A 25,857-nucleotide genomic window follows, 5' to 3' on the forward strand; every position below is an offset into this window, starting at 1 on the left:
AGCTTTGTAAGCAGACCTGTCAGCTCCCACTCTGTTCCCACAAAGCACCGCATCACATTTAAAACCTTTTACACTTGTTTACCATTTTATCACTATGTACACAGGTGAGTCTAGCATCAAACCACATTCCCCAAAAGTCTATTCTTTTCAGCTTTTCCTTCTTGTAAAGAAAATCATTTTTCTTTTTCTCAACAGAAAATTTAAATCCCCATTCCAATGACCACTGTTCCACTCTTTTGATTGTTTCCTGCATCTGTTTCACAACATATTCTCCTCAGTGCCCCACCATCTGCAAATACAGATCTCCCTATACTTTGTCCATCATCATAATACACATCATCAATCATTTTTGAAAACAACTAAATTCTAATTACACTTCATTGTGGCGTTCCATTAACTGTAAAAATAGCTGGCTGAAAAACACCTTCCCAAGCTCACTTCGTTAGAGCGTCCAAACAAAAAGTCCTCTACCCATTTACACATTTTCACTGATATTCCATTTATTTTTCTCACTTGCCAATTTTCCAATATTGGGTACCCCCACTCCCGTTTTACTCGCCTCATTCCCCATTATCATCATCATTCCCCAAACTTGATTAATTGAAGTGCTTCTCCTTGTAGTGTTACAAAATGCTCTCCAACACTTAATTTTAGTTTCTTTAATAGTTTTTCAAACTACTGCTTTCGCTCTTTTGTACTCTTTGACATTTTTGAAATTGGTGTATTGTATTACTTTAAAATCCTTATTATCTTTTTTTATTAGATCACTGCACTCACCATTCCACCTTTTTGTAGGCTTACCTCATAATTGTCTGATTGGCAGCACCAATTATAGCATCTCTTACATTGCCATTAAATATTTCTATATCCTCTTCTCTGTCTGAGTTAACTAGGAAAGGCCCAGGTCATTGCAGGGTTTTTTTTACTTAGAAAAAGCCTAAATATAATATAAAAATATAAATACATAAATATATTAAGTGTAGATCAACGTGGTATGTGTTGTTGTTTGTTTTGAGGAATAAATTAAAAGTATATTTTCTGATACACACTCCGGAGCAGAAGGTGGCGGTAATGCACCAATGACCTGGATGCCAACCAAAGTAACACCAGAAGAAGAAGAAGAACACTTGCTCGTGCACAACTCTGCTAACTTCCGGGAACTATTGCTTTAAACAAATAATGGTCCATTGGAATGAACGGAGATGACGTGACTCTCTTTAAACGGCTCTGGCTAGTATGTCCTGTTCCAACCACTGATTCCAACCTGACGGAAGTGAAAGGATTGTTTTGGGTTTTGGTAAGCATGCATTGTCTTTAAAAAAACAACAACAACTGTGCACTGATTTTAAAATGCAAATGCGACTCTGAGTCGTAAAGTCACGTTAGACAGTTAGCTAACGTGAGCTAATGTACCATTAGATAGCTAAGCTAATGTTAGTTGTTGATGAGCTGTCAAGTAAGGCTTGGCTAACTTGAGCTAACTTTTATCCCTGTATTGCTTATAGTTTACTACGTATTCATTCAAAAAAACATACGCTGAGGGAATAATCAGGCCTAGGAGTTTAAAATGTTATTTTCTCTCCTCCGTAGCTTTCCCAAAGTAAGTTGTCATTAACTCGCTCATACGTTACTGTGAGGCGACCCACGGAGAGTGAATCCGTGTAAATGGCGTCGACAAATGACCCATTCCAATTTCAAGGTAAATGTCCTCCACAATCTCTTTGTTTGATTAAGGAATTAAGCTGCTACATTGATGTTTAGCTTCAGTTTGCTGTGCTCTTTCCCAGTCTGTGTGGCATCTGTAAACACACATCTCTCATTACTCTCCCTGTGCTGCACTTATTGGTAGGAAATAAATCATAGTTCACCCATAATCTGCCCACATTTTGGATTAACGATCTCCATTCATCCATCCTATGAAATTAGAATTTGAAGAAGCTGGCAATCTGTTGGAAGCCAACAGAGATGCAACCACCATTAGTATTGAAGATGACGAAATCAAACCCGAGAAGCAGAGAAGAGCTGCTGCTTTCTCTCCTGATGGTGATGACGAGGAACCACTGGCCAGTGATGACAAGACAGAGGTCTGCACAACAATGGCACTTTCTTTCACGCATTTCCGTCAGCTATTAAATGTCGATGATTAATTTAGCTTTTCTCCATGTTTTTTTCCCAATTGAAGCTTCTTTCTGGGCAACAGAAAAGTGTCCCCTTCTGGACATTTGAGTACTATCAAAGATTTTTTGACGTCGAGACCCATCACGTAATATATTTACATCTTATTTTAATGACTTTTAAATGTTACATTTTGTCTTGTTACCTTGACACGTGTAATGGTTATTAACATTTCTTTCAGGTGAAGGAAAGAATCATTGGATCAATGCTGCCATGGCCTGGAAAGAATTTCATTCATCTCTACCTTCGTAGAAATCCTGATCTGTATGGTACGCACACAAACCGTTTAACATGCGTGTCCTAATAAGAGGTTGTCAGACATGTTCTGTTTGTGAAAAAAAAGAGACAATTTTGTCCCTCTTCTGTAGCTTGAATTTTGTAATATTTGTAGCGAATGCTGTTTAAAGAAACCAAATGGGCACACAAACTGAAGTTCAAATGTCTTGATATGTGTGCTTTCAGGACCATTCTGGATTTGCACCACCCTTGTGTTTGCTATCGCCATCAGTGGAAACATATCAAACTTTGTGGTGCACTTAGGCAAACCAAACTACAAGTACACCCCAGAGTTTCAAAAAGGTACGTGCTGCTGTTCTTTGGTATTTAAGGCTCACTTGTGCAGATTGAATGTAAGAGGAGACTGTACATTTTGCTTAAATAACTTATTTTTTTATTCTGCTGTGTCACTTTTTTATAGTGACGATAGCTGCAACAGCGATCTTCAGCTATGCTTGGTTTGTGCCCCTTGCCCTGTGGGGTTTCCTGCTCTGGAGAAACAACAAGATCATGAACTTGGTGTCGTACTCCTTCATGGAGATCGTCTGTGTGTATGGATATTCCCTTGCGATTTACATACCAGCAGTGGTAAGACCTACAATTTTCATTTCAGAATGTCAGTTTCTGTGTGTGGCACTCAGCCCCAAGACCATCGGTTCCAATTGAAGACGTAAAATTAAAAAGATGGGCAACAGAATTCTAGATTCATTTTTTTAAATGGCTCAGTAATTCTGTAAACCAGTTTAACACTGTAGCTTTTAGCAAACATAACTCAAACAAGAGCAAACAGTGCATTTTTTGAGGAATATTTTCAGTTGTTGATTAATACACAGTTGGTGCAGTAATGAATATTTAATGACAGCAGGAAGGTGTGTGTGTGGGATTGGGTATACATACAATAGTAGGATAGAATATCACCAGACTCATCTACAATGTGGTTAGAACATTCACCTCTGTAAAATGTAATATTTGTATATTTTAATATCTTTCGCACACAGCATGTGATTCATTTTAGAATGTACCATTTATGTTGACATTAGTACCCTGTATTTAATGATTGCATATAGCAAACATTGTTACCTTTCATTACAAATGTTGACAGTTGATTAATACTTATTTTCCTTGTATCCATGAAACATTTCGAGCATTCATTATGTCTAATAATTCTCTTTAAATGAGCCACATATTATATAATGCACTGTCGTTTGCTACATAAGGTCCTATGGATCCTCCCATATGAATGGCTGCGGTGGTGCACCATCGTGGTGGCTCTCTGCCTCTCTGGCTCAGTTCTGGTGATGACTTTCTGGCCTGCAGTGAAGGATGACCACCCTAAAATTATCATAGCAATCATGTCGGCCATTGTTGTGCTCAACGTCCTGCTTGCTGTCGGCTGTGAGGTAATTGTGCTCCATGCTGTTGCTTTTATGTAACTTTACTGTTAGGGTTCATTACAAATTTGGGAGGTATGGAAAATAAATCTGTTCGAAGAAATACGATACAACAGTTGCTTTGGCCAACCACATCTTCATTAATCCAGTTGATTCAAGCTGCCTGTCCATGTTGGTGTAGATAACAACAATCATTGAGCCACTCAATGATCTCAGTAGCACGGCCAAGCTCTGACCCAACTAGTCTATGTCAATCACCGACACTACACAGACTCCATGTGGGTTTCTGGGAGATGACTATACCTGATAGTGTCAAGTTAACTCCCTCTGGGGCGACGCTCTTCATTGGAAACTGTGACTGCATTGGCTAACTGGTGTGAGAACGGTCCGTTAGTGCTTTCCTGTCAGGTGCACAGAGGTATCGTATGTCTGGTCGCATTAAATGTAATTAGTCTACAAAGTAAGCCTGATGGTCTGATGGTTGATCAAGATGAATGGATGATGGCAAGAATGCTGTATTCTCTCATGTCACACTTACTGTAATTGTTTCTTTGCCGGGTTGTTTTACTCTCCTCTCCTTGTTGTTGTTTTTTTTTTTTTTTTTTTTTTAGGCTTATTTCTTCAGCAAACCAGAACAAGCACTACCAGCTGACATTTCTGCTGCAACAGATGTGACCAAAGCACCCTCTCCGACATGAAAGCCTTTATTTTACTAAAGGTAACCAACAGTGACCCAGGCGCTTTTTAAGCCGTGATCCCGTTGTACAAATACACTACTAACCCGACACAAGTCATATTCTTCCACCCTGTACTTTCCCTTTGAATTTGCATTCACTTGTAGCAGCTCTACATTGTTGCATTGGCCTATTTTAGGGGCTTTAGTTCGAGCGTGTGTTTTTTTTTTTTCTTCACCTGCTAGAACAGAGCATCTAACACCAGACTTCCCTTACACGATTTCTTCTTCCCTAAGCAAGTGTTATTCTTTTTTTTTTTTTTTTTTTTAAATTGCAGGTTCTCCGGTTGCCTTATTAGAGAGAATTGGGTTGCTGTGTTGATGAAGTCATGGGTCGTCTGGATTTCACCTTCACTCGGACGTTCTGGCTCAAGACCTTAAAACCCAGTGTGCATTCTCGGTACAACTGCATGACTGTTGAAAATGAACACTGGTACCAAGTATGTTATTTCTAATGGGATGGGTTCTGCATTTCCTTAAAGATAAATGGGGTACGGTGTTACACAGCACATGAGATCTCTTGTAGTATGTTAGCTTTCCGCTTTATTGTTCTTATGTTGAAATATTTAGACAACCAGTCTGTGCAGTAATGTTGGTAGCGTTGAAGGCATTTTGTATATGCATTTTATTTTATATTCAGTTAATGGGAACATGTCGGTATACTTTGTGTAAAAAATATTCCGTATTAACAGCACAACAATTATTGGTGGTGTTAAGATTTTTAAGGGTTGGACTTATTGTGTACAAATAGAGTAATTGTATTTTCCTCTAACTGATTTAACCGCAAGTGCCCACAACTAATGCCAAAGACCCATTCTAAATGTCCACGGTATTTACAATTTGCAACAGGGTTTTTTTTTTGTTTTTACATTTTACAAACTGTAGTTGATCAGATTTATGGATTTTAAAATGTCCGTTCTCAATGATGTTTCATTGGAAGAAAATAAAAAATGGTCTTTGTGGCACCCAACTTTATTAATGAAACCATCGATAATAAAGGTGTTATGACAATGATTTACAGTCCACCCGGAGCCTATGTTCAAGCACAAATGAAACTATGAACAGATAAGTTGCATACTGTCTTTACACATTAAAGAAATAATTCCACATTTAGGAAAATATGCTTGTTATCTTTCAATGTGTTACAATGTTTAGGTGCGGCTCGCGACAATAATTAAATTCTTCTACAGCCGTGAGGTGTGTTTTATATGTATCAGACAGGAAGAAGTTCTTTGTAAAATAGGTTAACATGTCACAGGAGTCACAGGACTCTGTTTTCTGGTTGGCTGACATTATCCTCTGGCTGCACTTTGCCGCTAAATGTTAAACCATCTCCAAATTTTTAAGCCACCACAGCTTTCCAAAGACATTGCGTGGCAGCTCTGCTTTGGCTACACTTCATCGCTGCGCTGGCGTGTTTTCGCCATTAGAGGTGCTGCTAAGTGGATTTTGTTACCCTCAGACAGAGCCATGCTAGCAGTTTCCCCCTGTTTCGTCTTTATGTTCAGCTACATTAACTGGCTTTTAGCTGGAGCCTTATATTTAATTGACAGATATGAGAGTGAAATCAACCCTCTCATCAAACTCTCACCAAAAAAGTAGACGGGTCCGTTTCCCAAAATGTCTAACTCTTCCTTTAAACATGTCATTTTGTCGACATATTTTCCAAGTTTACAACAAGGAAAAACTAAGCTAAACACCAACTGCAATTCAAATCTATTTTAAAACAAACTAAGAGACTAAATCTTATCACTGCGGTGTTTCTTACATTTTCCTGATTCAGAATGGAGTGACTCTGGATAGTTGCATCATATAAATGCTTAAGATGTCGGTAAACACATTTTTTGTTCACCTTTTTCTTCCACCCCACCCCACACGTGTAGGCAACGTGACGTTTTTTTTTTTTTTCCAGCTCCTAGAGCATTAAAGGCTGCCAGTACATTTCAACAGTTGGACCTTTTAAATATTTAAGGGAGGGATTGTAGCTAATTTGGATGATTGCAAAGAGAGCGTCTAACTTTTAAAGTGGACATTTGGCTCCTGCTACTGCTTTTCCAACTCGTCCATCTTAACTGTCGTGTGGTTGAGCAAACCGATAGAATCTACTGTGTCACTGTTTGGATGCACTGATCACCTGCAGTGGAAACTGTTACTTATGTATGTAAAGTCTGTTTCTACAGGCATGCAGCGTGTGTTTCATATAAGCATTGATTCACAAGGACAAGTTCTCAGATTATTTAACAAAATAGGGAGAAAAAAAAGAATTGTGTCACTTGAAACGGTGTCACAGGGATGGTGGCGCCCTAATTAATGGTCATTCTAGCCCCAGCTTTGTGTTACACAGGAGCTGCCTGTCAAACGGATAACCCTGTTGGAGGAATGTCACCTGTCTCGCTCTTAGGCAAACATGAAGCTGCTTGTGAGGTGGATTTACCGACATAATGCTCAAGGACTATTTGATTAACTTGTGAGTAAAAACATTTATTAAAAAGAAAATCTTGCCACAGGATGGCCACTTCAAATGGGAAAGGTGAGAAAGTGTCCAAATTTGAGACATTGAAACTTTTGGAGAAATGCAGAAAGGAAAGAGACGATGCCATGCACAGAGAAAGTGTTCTCAGAGAGAAACTCAGACAGTATGAGTCGAGGATACGTTCAACTGAGGCTGTGAGACAGAAACTGAAGAGCTTGACTATGGACAACAAGGAGCTGAGGAAACAAGTGAAGGCTCTTCGTACCGAGATTGGACTTGAGAGCAGCCCAAAGTTCAATGGAAAGACCACAAAGGACATAATCAATGACTTGCATGAAAAGGACCGTGAGTGCAGTTCCCTGGTGGAGAAGGCTGGGAAACTGAGTCTGAACATTGATGATTTGACTTCAGAGTTGGCCAATACAGTCACCTCTAAAACACTTCTGGAGGATCAAGTGCAATCATTGCAGCAAAATCTCAAGGATATGACAAATAATCAACGCCGCTTGCTGAAGTTGTGGGAAGACAAGAAGGTCCAAAGGGAGCAGCTTGCCCTCCCTGCAATTGCCCAGAAACCTGTGCAGAAACCATTCTACCACAAAGCAGTTCAAACCGAGATGTCCGTCAGTTCATCCCAAAAGCTTCCCGCCAATGCTTTTGAAACCAAGTCATTCTCTCGGGACAATGATGAAACAGTTTTGGATAAACACAGTTTTCCGACCTATGGGAATGGCTTTCATCATGACAAGAAAGCTTTCATGCATGATGAAACAAAAGGAATAAAGAATTGACCCGACTCATTGACTGATATTCACTCACACTCTGTATTAAGAAAGTAAAGCTGAGATACTTTTTAATTAATGTTATTTATGACTTTTTGGTGCCTTGTGTAATTTGATTCTGTGATAATGTAGTTATTTCAGTATTTGTGTAACTAAACCTAACTTTATAGATCAACATTTAACTGAAGCAGCTTTTCAAAGCTATTGTTTGTGAGCTTATTCCGTTTAATCAAGCGCGCAACTGCCTGACTGACATTTATACATATTTTTGTTGTTGTTAAATACGTTTATTAAACTAAATTCGGGTGGATGTGATACTACCAACAGGCAGGAACACGGACAACGTTTTTATCGGGGTCCTTCAAGGGTCCTTTGAATGCATGTGGCGCGATATGGGAAACGGTGGAAAATAGTTTGACAGCAGGAGAGCCGAAGAGATTGTTGTCGTTGTTTGGCTCTCCATCTATCCAAACAACATGTTTTCTACAGAGCAAAGCTGCTGGTTTGTCCGCAAGGTGAGTCTTTAAACTCAATTCTTCTTTCATGAAAGAGAAGACGTGTTGCGGGTGCTAGCGTGCTAACTTAAAGTAGCCTGTCTGTTTATGCTAGTTCATCGGTAGCGTAGCTAATATATCTTTCAGAGAAATAAGACCTGCACTTATACAGCTTTTTCCCCCACTAATCTTTGACATAATGGTGAGTTTTTTGGAAAGAAATGAGCCAAATCAAGTATAAAGACATCTGAAAAATGTGTGTCCGTTAGTCCACTTTTACGAGTTACCCATCTTAATCCAATTAAGATCATACAATTGAACAATTCTGAGTGCGTTTTCATAGTTTCTACCTCAGAATAATAACTTTATTTATATAGCACCTTTAAAAACAGAATTTACAAAGCAATACAACAGAAAGCTCAACAGTGAGGTCCAACAAAGCAAGACAAACTAAGGTAAGAGTTAAACCCTGATAAAACACTACAATAGATGAAACTAATCGATACGATAAAAATAAACTAATAAATTAAACAAAATAATTCAGTAAAGCGAGGATATTACATATAAGCCAATATGTTTTAAGAAGTGATTTTAAAAGAGATTTAAAAGAGAAGAACAGATAATAAAGAGGATGTAACAAAACCACCCGGGGCTGCAGAAGATTACTTTTATTAGGACACACTCTGCCTAATATTTTCTTGATTAGTCAAGTAATCGTTTAGCCTGTTAAATGTCAGAAAATAAATAAAGCTGCCCATCACTTAAGTTTTAAACTGGATATAAAATGTCCTTACTGGATAAACATTACATAAAATCTGGGTCCTTTTTTTGTTTGTTTGCATTTTCAGAAACAGGATCTTTCAGCTCAAATACATATATTTTTGTCCTCGTGGTGGAGTGGTGAACACTACCAACTAAGTATTATTTAAACTTCTTGCAGATTAAACTGTTACTGCGTTTCATATCACCCAGGTTTACATCTCAGGTCTTGGGAGTAGGTAATGTTGGAACAGGGTTTTAAAGAGAAAAGAGATCAAAAGTCTGCAAAGAAATCGAGAGAGGCCTTTTGGAATCGGCTATTATACCTTTCTATAACAAATTGACAACTAAGGAGCAGAACACGTTGTCTGTTTAGCCACTGCTCTGTAAAGATGGGTTAAAGATTTATGTATTTAATGACTGACTGCTCTTTTCAGGTGATTTGCTGGAGAGCGGTGGCCAGTATTGCTTGGGCTGTCCTGTTGTTGCTACCCATCACAGTGGTTTTTGTAATCCTCAGCAGGTTCAGTCTGCTCCACCCCATCCAGACAATATCCGGTCAGTCACCACGTTCATTGTGAGATTTGACTCGTCATCAATCTGAAGTTGTGTGAATCTCACTGTGGTCTGTTTCTTGCATGCAGAATGCCTGTCCTTCTTATCGTGTGCAAGTGCCATCTTCTCATTGATCCTGCTGTGTGGAGTGATCATCATGGTGGGGTTCCTGAACCTGGAGTATTATACAGGTAGGTGGCAGATAACTGCAAATGTATATTAAGCATTTCCTTGATTGACAATGTCCTCCAGCCTCTGGTTTAGTAGGTGTTCAGTTTATCAGAGCAAAGATGCATTACATCAGCTTATCATCAACGATTATGTATGTGTGTGATGATGCATCATATTATGTATGGTGTATGTCGCAATACGATCTGGAAGAACATTTTTAAACTGCTCCAAAATCAAATCACATAGACCTAAGGACCTAAAACGCTGGCGGTACATGTCTCATACACCTTAAGCACCGCAGGATTTATTTTGAATAGCTTGAGCTATCCTCAAGACTCAAAGATGAATACGCTTCCTGTGTTTTCCCTGAGAGGACACACTGAAGCATAAGGGTACAGTCAACATTCAAGCCTTAGCTACACGTTCAACAGCAAGAAGAAAGTGTTTGGATCCCTCTCATTAAATGGTGGCAACAAGCAATTTTTGTACATTTTGTATTTTATCGTTACAAATCTGTCTTTTAATTAATCATTACATATTAGCACTATTTACACACAGTATAATCTTAGCCAAATCAATCAATACGATGCTTACATTGCAAATTGTTTGTACACATTGGCACATATGCTAGCCTTTGGTTGCAACTGGTTGTGTTTTTTTCTGTTTCTCTTCAGTCATCCCAACTATTGCATGCTCAAAAATTGCCCTGTTGGGTCAGCTGCTCCACCCTCGTCAGTTTGTCAACTCCCTGGCCCACTGCATCATGGGAATAATTGTGGCCTGGTGTTGCGCTGTCACTATCGGGGGCAGATACGAGACGATCGGCTACCCTTGCACACAGGGTGATGGGTGAGCAGCTTGTCGCGTACAACTCATCACGTTGAGCCTTCCATGCTTCATCCTCAGTCTAATTTCCTCAATTTTGTTTTTCAGCACTGACGGTTCCCCTCAGATGTGCCTGAATGAATATCACCTCTTCCTTCTGCTGGCTGGAGCCTTTGTTGGGTTCTCTCACAGTCTGCTTGGCGTGATCTACAACATGAACTATGTCTCTTTTCACACTGTTCAGGTATGGGGTTGTAATCACTCAATCAAAAAAATACATCAGTGGTCGTTGGAAGACACACCTGGCTCAAAGACTGCCGTTTGTTTTCATTTAGAATTGGTATCCATTTTAGATCAACATGCGCACTGACAGTGTTGTAAGCCCTGTTATCTCCAGTTACACAGGCTCGCCCCAAACTTAAGAAAAATAAAATGACTGGCACCGTTAAATGGTGGATGATGAGCGTTGACGTTAACCCACTGTTATTTTCCCCCAGCAATACAAATACCTTCGCTTTAAAGGATCCCTACCTTTGGTGGTGAAGTGCAGCGCCGCTCAAGCACTTTACTCTGTCAGGAACTACATTGTTGTGTATTTCTTTTTGGGTAAGTGATCTCTGTCTACAAAGGAAACTTCAATAACACGGAGCTCTTAGAACAAACTGCTGTAAGAGTTAAAACTTCCATGATCTTCTCCCAAAAAGTCTCTTTTATTTATTGCTGTTTTTATTCTGTTCTTGATCAAAGTTGTTCGAGATGATAGACAAAATATTTCTTTTTATTATTAACAGGATACATTCCAAAAGCATGGATTTGTAAAACACTGAATCTTCATTTGAACAGGTCAGTAAGGATTATGTTTTTTTAAAATATATCAAGTCAATTTTATTTGTATAACCCAATATCACAAATTGCCTCAACTGGCTTTATAATCTGTACAAACAAAATGACTTGCAGGCACACTGCTGCTTCCTGGCCTGCATTCATGTATTCATGTCTGTGATCTCCAGCTCTGTCCACCCTCTGGACAGCGTAGCTGGACTGCTGGACCTCTCCCTGCTCTACCACCAGTGGATCAGTGCCAGCTTCCTTCTCTTCACGTGGCACATCACACTGCTGCTTTTTAGGATATTTGTCACTGAGGTATGTCAATCAATAACAGACAAAATGTATAAAAATCCCTAATATTGAAAAACCAAAGGTCTCACAGTGCTGCTGTTTCTACACATCTCCCTCTCTGTTTCTCTTATCTTGTAATAAGTTCTGTTTTTCTGTCGATCAACATTTAATTTACCAGACTTGAGCACATCCAAAGGCTAAAGTTTACCCCCAGTGCCAGCTGGCCGTGGTGACCAGCATACAATTGCATGGACTTGGCCCAGTTCTGACAATCGCATCTTATTGCCAGTTTGTGACTGCAATTGGCTTAAAAGTACAGTGTTGTGTTGCAGAGACGACTTCTGTTTGCTTCTTAATTATTTAGAGACACTAGGGGGCAATGTTGTCATTGCTTTGAGTTCTCAAGTATCTGAAAAGCACCAGACCAGAGCTCATCTCACATGTTCGATTAAATGTACACTTGAGGCGTGGGACTTCTAAGATAATATGTCATCTAATGCATTTCCTGTTATATGCAGGTCTACAGTTTTCCTGTGCAGTCATCTTTTACTGAGGACGCCCATCAGTGTCTTCCTAAAGTTCTGACGGACAAGCAACCAATGATATTGAAGGTAGATAACATGCATGATTTTCCTCTTCTTTGTGCTTGCTGCTAATCACATATGGGTGTTGTAACTTGTCGTTTCCCAAATTGTAGTTCCTAGCTCTGCAGGACTTGGCTCTGCTGTCTCAACACTCCCCATCAAGACGCTGTGAGGTCTTCGGTCTGAGTCAGCCAGGTCTGTCTTGTTGTCTACACAGACAAGTGGTCCTTGCATGAGCGGTTACTGATTGACTATTTGCAAACAAAATTTACACTCTGCATGATCAGATTGTATTGATACATAATTAGCTTACAACAAAAGCAAAAAGTATTTATTTTCATTCTCGTCTTTCAGGTGGCCATCCTCACAACTGGAACGCCATCACTCAGGAGTGTCTGTCTCTGCTGGCTGATCTGACCCAGAGACTCATAGCCTACCATGACACTGTAGCACCCAATGGCAGGGCCAAATCACTGTCTACTGGGAGTGACAGGAAGACCTCGTCTGAGACGTCAAGTATGTTGTTTTAAAACATAATAACATGTCATTATTTATGCCCAGTTCCCTTCATCATTTCATTTCTTTCTTTCTTAAAGTAACCTCGTGCCCAGAAGATCTGATGAGCCCGAGGCCCACTTTACTTATGAAGACTCCCGCTTCTGTCTTCGCACGCTCCATTGTCGGCGCCCCACAGAGTCCTCTGACGGCACCATTCACTCCTGACCTGGACAGCCCCTTTGCTTCTCCCGCCCTGCGCCGGCTCACTGCTCCTATGGACCAATTCTCGCCAGGGTTTGGCACAGTGCAAAGCCCACACATCATGAGGAGAGCCCCAAAGCTCTGGTCCACCCCCACAGGTGAGAAGAGGCTCAAATCAAACACACTTAAAGGTCCAATTTTATCCAGTAAATGATAAGTTTAACCTCGTTTGATTGGTTTCTTTATAGCTCTGAAACCAATGTTGAGTCAATTTTGAGGGGTATTTTGTACCTTTTCTATATTCTGTGTTTATTCACCTCAAATGACTGAACAGAGGTTTTGGAACGTCTGGTATGGCATGATGTCGACTTATAGGTCAGAGTATCATTGCATAAGTTTAGTAGCAGATGGTTGATTAGTAGATATGAGCTTTTTTTTTTTTGCTTGTTCCCACTTATTTACTTGGCGTCTCTCTGTGCAGATTCACAGGTCAATGGCAGTCCCCCGGCATCCCCTGCCTCAGTTCCCAGTCCCAAGCAGGAGCCGTCCAAACCAAGTCGCCTGGCTCAGTTCCTCCAGAACAGAAAAGAACAGGTACTTCAATATACAATGGATATACTAATGTGTTTATACCGCATTGACTAAAGGCGTTTCATACTTAACATTGGGCTAACAATAGTTTCCATACAGAGGGGTTCGTCTTGTCTGATTATTATTTATTTTTTTAACTTTCCAAACAATCCGACACTCATCTCTGCTTTATGCAGTGATTGGCTAACAAGTGCACGTTTGAAAATGAACAAAGCCAATCCCCTCTGTGCTGGCAGAGCAATAAGATAGGAGTGTCAACTTAATTAAGAACAATTAAGAACCTCCTTGTAGCCTGGTTACTGAGGATCACCTCTGCTTTATAATGTAACGGTCACATTATCTGCCTTTGTTCTGATGGAGTGTTAGTCCATCTTTGTCATCGTTGTTCAGCCCTCTGTTAAGTCTATAAGGCCATTATTTCTACATTTCTTACATTTTGTTGTGTAGTTTTGAAAGCAAAACAACTTTATACTTAATTGTCCCATTCAGGTTAAACATTTCTTGGCCAAACGCGTGCTGATAATGTATTTGTTTAACAAGGTAAGGCTGTGTGGCATGTGCATGCTGTCTTCTTTAGACACTGAGGGGCTCCCTGCATGCTCTCATCTGACACCGCAGATTTTCATTTAGTTTTACTAAACCGAACAACCTCCCCCTCCAAGCATCACTAATTTACCTCCTGGTTCTGGGCTCAGTTGTGCACACATTACTAATGAAGCTCTTTTCCATTCCCCTAGCTGTTACGATACAATGTTACTAATTACTTTAAAAGCTGGTTTTAAGGAGTTTTGTAACCTACTTGTCTTGCAGGTCACTTGAGTACTATAAAAACAGTGTTGTTTGTACCATTAAATGTTGAGAAAGCATGTCCTTGTTATATCAGTAGTGTGAGGTACTGATGAGTTTATCACCACCAGATATTGTGCTTGCGTTGCACTATTTCCTATTTGTAGAAACTAGTTTGGTTAATCTGCTTCGCTTCCTGAGGTTCACCTATCTTCCGTTGATCACACATGCATGTTGTGATGTAGTCTCATTCAAACCTGTCCAATCCAACAACTTCCTGATTCATCAGTCTGCTGTTCAGTGGAAAGCTCGTACAAGCTAACATTGTCTCTTACAGCTTCCAGAAGCTTCCAGTCAAGCTCTGTTTGCAGACAGCCAGGCTCACATCTGGGCTTTAGAAGGTGGGAAGAGATGTTGGTGTTAATTTTCATTTGATACAGATGCGACCTGTCCTTGGTGATGCAACATGTACATGATTATCTCCTCTAATATCCTCCTCCAGGGCTGTCTTACCTTGTTCAAGCCTCCTTCTCAGAAGACCAGTTTGGTGTTGTACAGACTACGTTACCCAGCATTCTCGGTTGCATGCTGGTCTTACAAGAGGTAAGCTGTAATGGTTTACTGCAGCCACCCTGAGGGCCAGCTGTATTGTAGAGGGGCGAGTTCATCTAAATCATCTTTCCTTTATCCACATGGTGTAAACTCTGGTGGCTCAGCCAGATAAGAGTTTCTCTGTATCTGTGCAACATTCAGTTGTCGACATTTGTATTGATTGACATTCACTCAACTGTTTTTGCATGTAAAAGACGAGAAGCGGAGAATTGTACAGATGCTGTACATGGCGACACAGACACGAGATCACTTCACCCATTGACAGCAGTTGTTTCCTGTCCTCCTTGTTTTCAGGCAGTAGATCGACACTTCAAGCTGCCTCATGCCTCCAGTAAGCCCGTCAGGTCGGCCAGCAGCATGGGAGAGTCCGCTCACAAAACACTGCGCTTTGCTCTCAGGGCCACTCTCAAGACTGCCATCTACAGGTTAACAACCACTTTTGGAAATCACTTAAAGTAAGGCCCGTCGTTAAAATTGACTTTCTTCAAATCCTAAAGATAATAATGCGTATAGTCATTTTTTTTTAATGTTTTTTTTTTTTTTTTAAATCCTCAGTGCTGTCCAGATGTCTGCAGAGCACCGGAAAAGATTGCAGCAGTTTCTGGAGTACAAGGAATAACACGACTGTTGTGCTGTCAGATTCTTATTGTGATGTGTGCGAGTGTATACATTAGCATAATTGAGGCAACACGTGAAAGCCCATGGTAGTGCCTCTTTTAATATTTCTGTCTGCACTGTGTCATTGCGGATTGTATCTGATGGGCTAGATCACGTCTCCGACACGAGGGCTTCCTGCCCAACTGACAGACTCAAACAGGTTGGAAGCTGTTTCCTCCTGTGCTTGAGAGATTTAAACTAGCTCACTGTGTAGATAAGCAACTCATTCCAAAAGATATTTGCTTTATTTGTATTACAAGGAAGCCATATCAGGTGATCATATTTGACTTTCATGAATTGTGATGAGTTGTAAAGGGCTATTTGCGCTGCATCGGTTCTAAATTATGTACATGTTCTTTTGGCTGTCTTATGGAATTCCTTACCGTGTGATTTCAAAGCATTTTGCATTTGTTGTGAGTGAGACGGATAGTATGAGAGGTCAGATTCATGAGAAAGATGCTGTGTTCTCTTTCGTTTCACAGGTGTCTGAAATGTGTTCTGGAAATATATATATATATTTTTTACAACTCGTTTTGTTCTAAACACCAGCCTGAAGAACTAGTTTACTGTAATCTGTGCACGTCAGTTCAGGTTCTCCAACTAGAAAATACACCACAGTCAGATTTACAGATCAGACACCACTGTTTGTACATGTCAACTATTTGTGTTTGTCGGCTCTATTCATGTGAAATAAGGCTCTTTCATGTCTGATGGAGATTTTGGTGTGACTGGCAACAAGTGTGGGGAATCTGCCAACAAGTATTGAGTTTAAATTCCCACTCGGAGATCTGTTGAATAAAAACATCATGTTAAGATCATTCGGCAGGTTGTTTTTTCATTTCTTGGCTGAAACAAGCCGGTCCTAAATGATCTTCTGATTTTAATAAGGAAAGAAATGTAATGCAAGAGGTTGTGGGGGGGCATTGACTGAACTAAAGGTTGCTCTTGTCACCAGAGTTACTTCAGGAGTCCCTGGTTGGAAACGGCTAGGAGGAAGGTGTCTGCTTGAAACATCCATTTATACAAAAGGTCTTTTCCTCCACACTGAATTATCTTTGTAGGACTAATCACCGGCCCATTTGTATTCAAATGTCCCAGTAAGCTTCGACAGTGAGGCAGCATGCACAGTACCAGAAGTTTCTAAATTAAACTAAGCATCATTCATTTATTGTCTACATCTGTTTTTTTCCAAAAAAGTCCTGCCATACAATTTTTTTGATTTGTTGCATAATGTTTTACACGATGACAGTCTTACAGACCAAATTAATTGTAAAGCAAAAATGTGTCGGAAGTTAAGCTGGAGACATCGCAACAATCAGTCTGACAGAAAAGTCCTAATGGTGGTCCTGAGATGGTCAAATTTGGGGTATACTGTAGTTGTATCGCACATGAGCTTTAAGTACACAAGGACGCTACTGAGTTGCATTATGGGAAATGTAGGTTCCAGCGTTTTTGGGGCTTGAAGTCAATTTAGAGACTTTGATTTTTGTTTTTTAAATCTCTTCTCAATTGCAGTATGAAATCACTAACAAATATTGGCAAGGAATATCAATAACTTGAATTATTAGTGTGAGCTGTCAAACTGCAAAGTTTATGTGAATGTTTCTGGAATTCTGCTAAACTGGTGACAAGTCTCCACAGAAGAATAGGAGCCACTTATGTCAATCAAATCATTAATACGGTATGTTACAATAATACAACACAGAATCAGACCGTGAAATGACAACATCAAGAGCACTGTCTTTTTGTTTATTGCACGAATCGTACACATTTCCAACTTAACTGGTAGAATGCAATATTAGGCAGTGGACAAAAAAATTGTTCAAACGCCTTATGTATACAAGATGCCAAAAATAGCCAGTGGGAAAATCTGGATTTAACTGTCTCAAATGATGGATGAGTATCTAGAAAGGAAACTCGATTTTTTTTTCTTTTCTTGAACAAGAGAATCATAAATTTAATACTCGTCAGCTGTTCTGCTCATAACAGAAGGATGTCATTCACAAAAAGGAAAAACTGAAGAAAAATGGTGCCTCAAGTCGACTCTTTTTCTCTGGATTTTAAAAGTACTTTGTCCTCATATAGAATATAAACCTCTGCATCAATACCAATCAAATGTTTTGACATCTTGTTTTCTCTTTTCTTGAAGTCAAACAGCATTTGCTAAAGTTGATTTTGTTTTTACAGTTTTAATATATATTTATATATGTACATATAAATTCAACTAACTAGAGTTCTCATAGAAAATGAGAAAAGCTGGACTTTATCGCTCTCACACAACAAATTACTGGCAAGCATATTGACCCCCCTCCCCTTGAGTTGTCATGGTGTTCAAATGTTTGTTTGAAAGACGTCTTTCAGCTGTTGATTTCAGACCGTTAGCATCGCAGAGGCATTTTCAGGAACCACGTGGTTATTACTCCAATTTCAATTAGCACACAAGCAATTGTTTAAATTGGGATTTGATCAAGGTCGGTTCTGGCTCTTTAAGATGATTAAGTTCACCCCACAGAGCCCCACATCAATCACTATCCTATGCACATGCTGAACACCATCCAAGATTTCCTGTCAAAGATGGAGAGTCGGGGAGGAAGAAGAGGGGGAGCAACGGCTGGTGGAAGCAAAAAAAACATTTTAGTGCAAAATATCTCCCCACTCAAAAAAAAAAAAAAAAAAGAAAACTAGAAGAAAAAAACAAACACCACAAGAGGAGAAAACACCCCCCCCCCCCCCCCCCAAAGTCACACACTCAGTGCACATTTTGTCTGTGTCTCAAACTAAAGCGTCCCTGATTCAAAGTGCACTCAGTAGTGAGGGGGAGGGTGATGGAGAGAGGAGGGGAGGGAGAAGCATGTCGGGTGATGCAGCATGTAGGGATTTAGTAGTCCTTGGAGAGAAAATGCAACTAGCTGCACAAGCTCGGCGCAGGTAATCAGTATGAGGCTGGGGCGATGCAGTGGGGGGGGGGGGGGGGGGGACACTGGGGTGTCCCTCTACCAGTTCAGATCTTAAAGGAAGTCACATTTAGGGGATGGGTTGAGAGCTCAAGAGCAAGAGGTGTGTCACTAAGAGAGAGAGAGAGGGGGGGGGTGCTGGTGATGTACAGCTTCCTACAGGGTGCCTACAGAGGAGGTGCTTGTTACCTTAAACACACACACACAGTACATTGTTCTGGGGCTAGACAGAGCATATAGATAATGTATGCACAAGCAGGGGCCCTCCGAGTGGTTCATAGGGATGCAAGCGCTCACTAAACCCCTTTGTACAATTCTCAAAAATCAGGATTCTGGAAGTGTGTATGCGGTCTGTAGTCGTCATTTGCACACTCACAACTGATGGAAAACCAGGCGTTAAGCTCCGTCACTACTTTCAAAAGTATGTTTAATTTAGTGCGTTTGTATCTGTGACTTTGTATGTGTGTAAAAAGAAAACAAGAACAAGTCTGTGGCTCAGTGTTTGAGTGTGCCAGAGTGTCAATAGTTTGCCTATGTGCCTCAATTCAAGGGCAATAAATGTATGCATGTTTGTATGTATATCTAAGTGTGTGTGTGTGTGTGTGTGTGTGTTGCTCAGGAGGACATGCACTGTACATGATCTGGACCTCCTTCCTCTTCATCAGAGGAATCTGGAGAGCTCCAGGACTCATCTGTGTCTGTGTCTGCACCCTCACGGCGGGCCTGCATCAAGACACAGAAGAGGAGGACACAGAAAAGTTAGAATGAGACTCTTTGGGGCTGAAACAATATGTAAACATCTTGTCAACCTGGTCCTTCATGTTAGAAATAGCACTGTACATTTTTAGTGCTAAATTACCAGCGTAATCCAAGAGTAATACCAACTGCATCCTACATACTTTTTAAGGGGCACTCCAGCAATGTAGTATTACCTTTCCATAAAACTGGGGGACTCGCAAAACCCAGATTAAAAAAAGAAGAAGGAGAATCAAAGCAGAGGCGAAAATATCTTTACCTTTAGACAAACTCTGCATCCTTTGTTACTACCCGTCTGGTAGATGCTCACTTCTTTTCAACTCCACACCCAAAAACATAATTAACAAATGCACGTTTGTTGGAGAGTTCGAGAGCTCACCCTCTGAGGCCGTCTGTTCCTCATGTGTCTCATCAGGAACCACAGCAGCTGGGTGTCGTACTGGTCACCGTGGCGCACACTGTCTTCATCGCGCTCCCGCTTGTTTTTCTTCATTACCTTGACAAACACAACAAACAAGTGTGAATTTGGGGAACAGGAGCATGCAACCCACAACAGACTAACCCCCCCAATCCCATGAGCCTCCTGGCGGAGATAATGGAGCAGAATAGAATACCTCTTTTAGGCCCTTGAGTCCTGTGGGGCTTTCAGCTGTGGGGGCCCACAGTTTGATGTCGTGGTCCAGCCCACTGGTGGCCATACCTGGAAGATTGGGATGTGGCTCCAAACAGTTCACCTGTAGTTGTCGAGGGCAGAGAAAAAGATTAACAAAATGAAGATGGCCGAAGTTTTAAAAAGAATATTGTTAAGACAGATGTCTCAAGAGCAAAAAGCACCACAACCAGTAGACAGTGCAAGTGTGTTTTATCAAAATAAAATTTGGAACGGAATACAGATACGGAGTAATGAACACTAAGAAAAAGAGATTACAGAAGCACTAGTTCATTTTACAGCCTATCCTAAGTCATCTTTGAACCCAACAAAAAGATGTCATCCCCCTCTCTTTGACTCACCACTCCTCCCCTGTCTCCCTCCATAAATTGGACGATGCGAGCAGAGTATTTGTCCCACAGGTAGATGTGTCCGCAGTCACTGCCGCTGACCACAAACTCACTGCGCGGCCCGTAGAAGTTCACCCCCTTCACTGTGAGAGAGAGGTGAAGATGAGGGAGGATGTGTTCGTCTGTGTTCGTCTGTGTGATAACCACAATCTCTCTGCAGCTGTATACTTTAAGAAAAAAGGACTCAATAGATTACATTTTTTTTATAAATTGTTGGGAACTAAGTAGAACACCTGTTGCATTATTGCGGTGTCCCTTGTATCTCCTGCGATAGTCTGCCCCATCACTGTGGTTGGAGTCAAACAGGTAGATGTCCTCATCATTGTAACTGACCAGGAGCTCTGCAGACAAAAAAAAAAAAAAAAGAGGTCAAACAGTCTTTTGTTAATTCCCTTTAATGCCATCAAGGCAGAACATGGTCTGAACTTTTTTTAATTTTTTTAGAGATATTCAGACAAGTTCAGCTAAATTGTTGGATTTTTATTGGACCTAAGTAAATTCCTGTAATTGGCTCTAAAGCTGACCTGACTGGTGTTCTGCAAAGAAGAGAGCACACGCATCCTTTTTAGAATAGACCCCATTGTGTTTGAGTGTCCCTGATATTGCATTGTGGTTGCATCAGGAAGGCTAACAAGGGCAAAGGTTTGGGCATTTTAAGACATTTAAAACAAGCATGCAGGATTCAGAACTTTCAATATTTCTAAAAGATGTTCATAACAGAAGGAGAAATTAGATAATCAAAATGAATTCAAAGATAATGTGAAACAGGAGATTGCAAGGAAATGAAATCATGCTATGGGGTATTCAGTTATTTCCATACACACTGCATGCAAGCTGTTACATGTCTTTATCTCCGCTGTGCTCATGATAGGTAAATCTAAATGTCATGTTTTTAGTACTTTAAACTTATTTTTCTTAAAATGTTTTCGTCGTGCAAGTTGTTTTTACCTGTGCCATCGTGACTGTACACGAGGCAGGTTATGTTGGTTTTGGACTCACTGGATACCAGATGTGAAGGACAAAACTTTTTCAGCACACCATTGTTATCATTCTCATTGATCTTCCTCTGGTCATAGATCCTAAAGAGGGCGAGGAGAAGAGGAAGTGAGAAAAGAAAAAGGAATTCAGAAGTAACATCTAAGAGACAGTAAGCAACAATTTCAAATATTACTGTACGATTTCCATTGGATTCCATTTTGCATTAATAGTGAAATAATCAGCATTAGCACCACAACTTGAGCTTCATACCTCACATACTGGTCTCTACCGCCCACAGCAAACTGGTGCGTCTTTGCTGGGTTGACAAAGATGGTGTACAGCCCCACTTTTTTATCTCCTTCCTTTACAACCACCAGTTTACTGCCACACAAATTTAAAAAAAAAAAGAGACAGAAAAACAGGATTATCATCTCTGGAAAGGGGAATGTTTTCAAAATAATCACGGCTTATGGCAAACACTGGAAAACTGGCAAAGAGGAATGTATGAAAAAGTGGATGTCCACAAACACTGAGCGAAAGACAGGATATTCGCGCAACAACAATACAAACTGCCAGAGGTGACTGAATTTGAACTTGGTAAACTTTAATAATAGTATCACTCACTTGGCAGGACGGTCCAGACGCAGGTCAATACCAAACACCACGGCATCCTCTCCAGCGGACAGAAAGCAGCAGGGGGAATCAGGTTCAAGGGCCAGCTGGAACAAAAACAAGTAGAAACTAGAATCACCACATAGCGATTGCATGCCCCCGCAAACCAGCCAAGGTGCAGTTTACTTATCCAATTAGACATTCGTGGGAAATTGTCATAATTAGCAGATGACATCATCCTGAGATTTGTGAGGTTACAGTAACCTTTGACCACCAAATTATAGTCAGTTCAACACTTCCAGTCACACATACAGTACACAGACACTCACCTTGTGTGCTGCCCCTTTGTGCTGTGCGACCCGTTTGGTGTTCTTGCAGCGCTGTGTGGCAGAGAGCTCGGCCACTCGGATCTGACCATCTCGAGCACACATGGCCAAGGTGGAGTCTCCACTGTGAGGCAGGAACTTTGCCTATGTAGATCAAGGGCAGGGAGAAGAGAAGAAGTCTCTGACCACAATAGTCACTTTGATTAGCCACTCACTCAGTCACTTCAATCTGTGTCTATCATTTACTAGAGATAAACACAAAGTAATCACTAACCCTCATTGTTAAATCAAGGATTCTTTGTTTTCCCTTACCTGAAAGACATTGCTCTTGTGGCCACTGTCAAACTCCAGCTCAGCACGGCGGACAGCCCAGTCCCAGATCACCACTCGCAGGTCGTCGCTGCCCGAAGCCAGGCGTGTGCCCGAGGGGTTGAAGTGCAACGTGTTGACGCAGCCCGTGTGCCTCTCCAGTCGGCCCTGGAGCTCCAGCCTCTGCACGAGGCCACGGGCTCCACACACACGCCTCACAAACTGGCGCGAGTCCCTGCCGATCTCCCTCAAGCGCAGCGAGGGTATCGCCCGCCATATCGGGCCACGCAGGTCACAGAGCTCTGCTCCCAGCCAGGCCTCCATAGCTTCATCGTCGTCTTCGTCATCATCATCTTTCTGTTCTTCTTCGTCGTCGTCCTCGTCGTCATCCTCATCTGAGCTGGTGGAGTGATTGGTGCCGCCGCCGGGTCTATTCCTCTTTCTAGCGGCCCTTTTCCCACCATCTTTATCCTTTGCCCTCTCCCGTCTGCCTCCCTCACTCTCTCTTTCACCATCCTCCGTCAGGGAGTAAAGACCGCTGCCATCCATGCTGTCTGTGTCTTCCTCCTCCTCTCCTTCTCTGTTTCCCCCCATCTCTCCATCCACATCGGACATTGGCTTGTCTCCAGATGCCTCTCCTGTGTCTTTGGGAGCTACATAAGTAAGGTAAGCCAGAGCCATGGAGGACGTTTAGACATTGCTGTCTCACTGGGAGATCCAACAAAAAGGTGTACAACTACTACTGTAAACTGTAGCACTGGTTCAACGCAGTAAAGATATATCCTTTTAAATATGAACATAAATTAAAATACATATTGTAGCATTGTCTCCACCATATCAAAGTTATCAGCATACGATTCTTAAGAAATGAATGTCGTTACCATCTTGAGAAGAAGACTGTGTTTGTCCCTCTTTGCTTCCAGAGGCATCTGTCTCCTTGTGTTGATCTTCTTCTGGTTCTTTTTCTTCAGAGCCACCTGGTAAAACCAAACACGTCCTCTGATTAACTGTATGTTGAGCATGACCGCTCACACAGTTATGGTCCAGTATAAATAGTCAGTTATTTTCTTGCACTGATCCATTTACCGTTAAGGGCAGTTGATTTCCCGTCAGCCTCAGACATTATGTATCCGTTGTCCTGCGTCGACCTGAGGGAGAACCTTTGAACAGAAACGTATAGGTTGTTTATTCAGAAAAAATAACAAGGGCTCAAATCAAAACAACAGAAAACGTGTGTGCATCAGTACGACGACACCATTGCTTGCACTCGCTGAAGTGTTGTCAACTACCGACGCAGCACTGTGTGCCGCGAGGCACAATGTACCTGTCCACACTAGCAGCCAGGCTAATTTTACTGTCTGTCTCCTGCCGTCTGTCGTGACATAAACAAACTTACTCGCTTGGTAGCGGGCTCACAGGCCCAACTAATGCCGTATTTTGCTTTGTGATGCTTGACAGTGCATTGTCCTCTGCAGTGCTCGACTACCCGACACTGTTGTCAACGTGAGCTAATGCTAACTAGCCTGCGGTGGGCTAACCGATATTTAAACTAAATATTCCTGCTGAACAACCAAACGGCTGGTCATAAAGCGAACAAGCAGCTAGCATTGCGTGTAGTGGCTAACTAGCATAGCTTGCATTACCTCTACTCGAAGGCCCGATGAGGCGTACTTCTTAGTTTGGTCCTGATCTTTATTGCAGATTTATTTTCTCCACCTTTCTTACTTAGCAATTGAGCTAACTTAAGTGCCTCGGCTAGGAGTTGTTTGACCGTGAATACACGACATTCGGAATGCGTGCATAAGGCTTTTTTTGTAAAAGACAGTCTATAAAGCGAGCTAACTGCGTTCGCACAAGGTTGACTGCTCTGTTTATGTTTTGACGGTTCAGTTTCTTTTTTGGGGCTCCATTTCCGGTGTCGTGCTCGCTTCGTTTTTTTTCTTCCGGAAGTTTACAGACGAGACGCGCGAGGCAAAATAATAATAAAGATAATATTACTACTACTACTAGTAATAATAACAATAATAACATTAACAATAATGATGTTATTATGATTAATAATAAATAATATAGATCACCATTGTTTAACGCTATATCTATCAAGTGTGGAGTTTAAGTGACTAATTTAATTTAACTGACCATTTTAATTCATCACTTTAGAATTTATTTTCTTAATGAATCGTTTATTTTTTGCCCCTGGAGACTTCTTCACATTCTCTGAGCAATAGTGTAGCTCTACATAGATTTAGGAATATGAGAAAATATTTGCACAAAACTTAATAATGATGTTCTTTAAAGTAACTAGACCTTCTCACCGTCTTCTAGACAGGACAGTGTGATTAAGCAATACAATGGCCTTGTCTTAAACCTGCTTTATACATTTCTTTAGCCACTTGGGCTGTAAACCAGGCATTGCCATGCTTATAAAGTTGCCATGGAAAGGTAAGCAGTCTTTTTTTTTCCCTTTGTAATATTTCATCGCAAGCAACGACATTAATCATTTAATTAATTTTTTGGAAAACAAATGTTGATTAGAGTAGCTTTAAATATTGACCTCAATTTATTTTTAGGGATCTTATCTGATGTAGACAGTACATCGGGTGGGTATTTCAATTGTATTTTAGTGATTATTTTTGTATTTAAGTAATAAAGAGAGCACGTTTTCCTGCTGAACTTTACTCTTATACAAGTACAAATTCATGAGCTTGCTCATTGTCTGAGGAAACATCTGGCTCCCTCACTCAGTGTAAAACAAGATGGGATCCCCCAGCTTCCTTCCTGTGTTTATGTCATGGGCTTAATGACAGTGGTCTATAGTAAATCCCATGCAAGGAGGATGTCCTTCTCCCTGTCCCTGTTAGATCCCTTGATTCTTTACTGTCTAACTTATAGAAACACAAGGTATACACACCACAAAGAACTCATAGTCACCTGTCAAAGCTATTTATAATCCACATGGAATTTCAACTGAGAGTGGGAGACTGTGAGGGGAAAGGATTAATATGTAACACACACAGTTTTTCAGAATAAAAATATGTGTGAGTAATAAAATAAGTGCGGAAGTCTTTAGCCTTTTAACCAGTTAGTCGACCAACAAAACACTATCTGCCAACAATTTTAATAATCTGCTGATCAAGTGATTTATCAAGTAAGTTGTCAACTACTGATCTTTTTGATATTA

General features: G+C 40.8%; 4 protein-coding genes across 5 annotated transcripts; 3 read left to right on the plus strand and 1 right to left on the minus strand.

The window, feature by feature from the left end:
- Positions 1–1,163: 1,163 nt before the first annotated feature.
- yipf1 (Yip1 domain family, member 1) lies at positions 1,164–5,586 on the plus strand. Its single transcript, XM_031865313.1, has 10 exons — positions 1,164–1,297; positions 1,591–1,699; positions 1,927–2,084; positions 2,183–2,263; positions 2,357–2,444; positions 2,638–2,754; positions 2,873–3,039; positions 3,669–3,851; positions 4,454–4,560; positions 4,854–5,586. Exons 2-9 carry the CDS (start codon positions 1,666–1,668, stop codon positions 4,538–4,540), a joined length of 915 nt encoding a protein of 304 aa, XP_031721173.1. The 5' UTR covers positions 1,164–1,297; positions 1,591–1,665; the 3' UTR covers positions 4,541–4,560; positions 4,854–5,586.
- A 91-nt stretch (positions 5,587–5,677) lies between these two features.
- Positions 5,678–7,839, plus strand: LOC116393029 (uncharacterized). Its single transcript, XM_031864907.1, has one exon. It carries the CDS (start codon positions 7,084–7,086, stop codon positions 7,837–7,839), a length of 756 nt encoding a protein of 251 aa, XP_031720767.1. The 5' UTR covers positions 5,678–7,083.
- Positions 7,840–8,207: 368 nt separating this feature from the next.
- On the plus strand, positions 8,208–16,500 carry ndc1 (NDC1 transmembrane nucleoporin). 2 transcript variants are annotated; one of them, XM_031865442.1, is made up of 18 exons: positions 8,208–8,345; positions 9,521–9,641; positions 9,728–9,829; positions 10,484–10,658; positions 10,743–10,878; positions 11,132–11,240; positions 11,426–11,477; positions 11,645–11,777; positions 12,272–12,364; positions 12,451–12,532; positions 12,692–12,853; positions 12,934–13,194; positions 13,518–13,630; positions 14,117–14,167; positions 14,751–14,814; positions 14,916–15,016; positions 15,320–15,480; positions 15,581–16,500. In XM_031865442.1, the coding sequence occupies exons 1-18, from the start codon at positions 8,307–8,309 to the stop codon at positions 15,642–15,644; spliced, it is 2,019 nt and encodes a 672-aa protein (XP_031721302.1). In that variant the 5' UTR covers positions 8,208–8,306; the 3' UTR covers positions 15,645–16,500. The 2 variants fall into 2 exon arrangements, with proteins under 2 accessions (XP_031721302.1, XP_031721303.1); XM_031865443.1 differs by lacking the exon at positions 14,117–14,167.
- A 2,657-nt stretch (positions 16,501–19,157) lies between these two features.
- On the minus strand, positions 19,158–24,586 carry dcaf8 (DDB1 and CUL4 associated factor 8). Its single transcript, XM_031864892.1, has 13 exons — positions 24,320–24,586; positions 23,763–23,836; positions 23,558–23,653; positions 22,680–23,329; positions 22,371–22,511; positions 22,054–22,148; positions 21,700–21,810; positions 21,400–21,530; positions 20,685–20,792; positions 20,404–20,534; positions 20,007–20,126; positions 19,772–19,888; positions 19,158–19,359 (listed from the first exon to the last, which is right to left on the minus strand). Exons 2-13 carry the CDS (start codon positions 23,797–23,799, stop codon positions 19,252–19,254), a joined length of 1,845 nt encoding a protein of 614 aa, XP_031720752.1. The 5' UTR covers positions 23,800–23,836; positions 24,320–24,586; the 3' UTR covers positions 19,158–19,251.
- Positions 24,587–25,857: the final 1,271 nt, after the last annotated feature.

This window comes from Anarrhichthys ocellatus, unplaced genomic scaffold (assembly GCF_004355925.1).
Source record: "Anarrhichthys ocellatus isolate YVR2014 unplaced genomic scaffold, GSC_Weel_1.0 scaffold32, whole genome shotgun sequence".
Taxonomy (NCBI): domain Eukaryota; kingdom Metazoa; phylum Chordata; class Actinopteri; order Perciformes; family Anarhichadidae; genus Anarrhichthys; species Anarrhichthys ocellatus.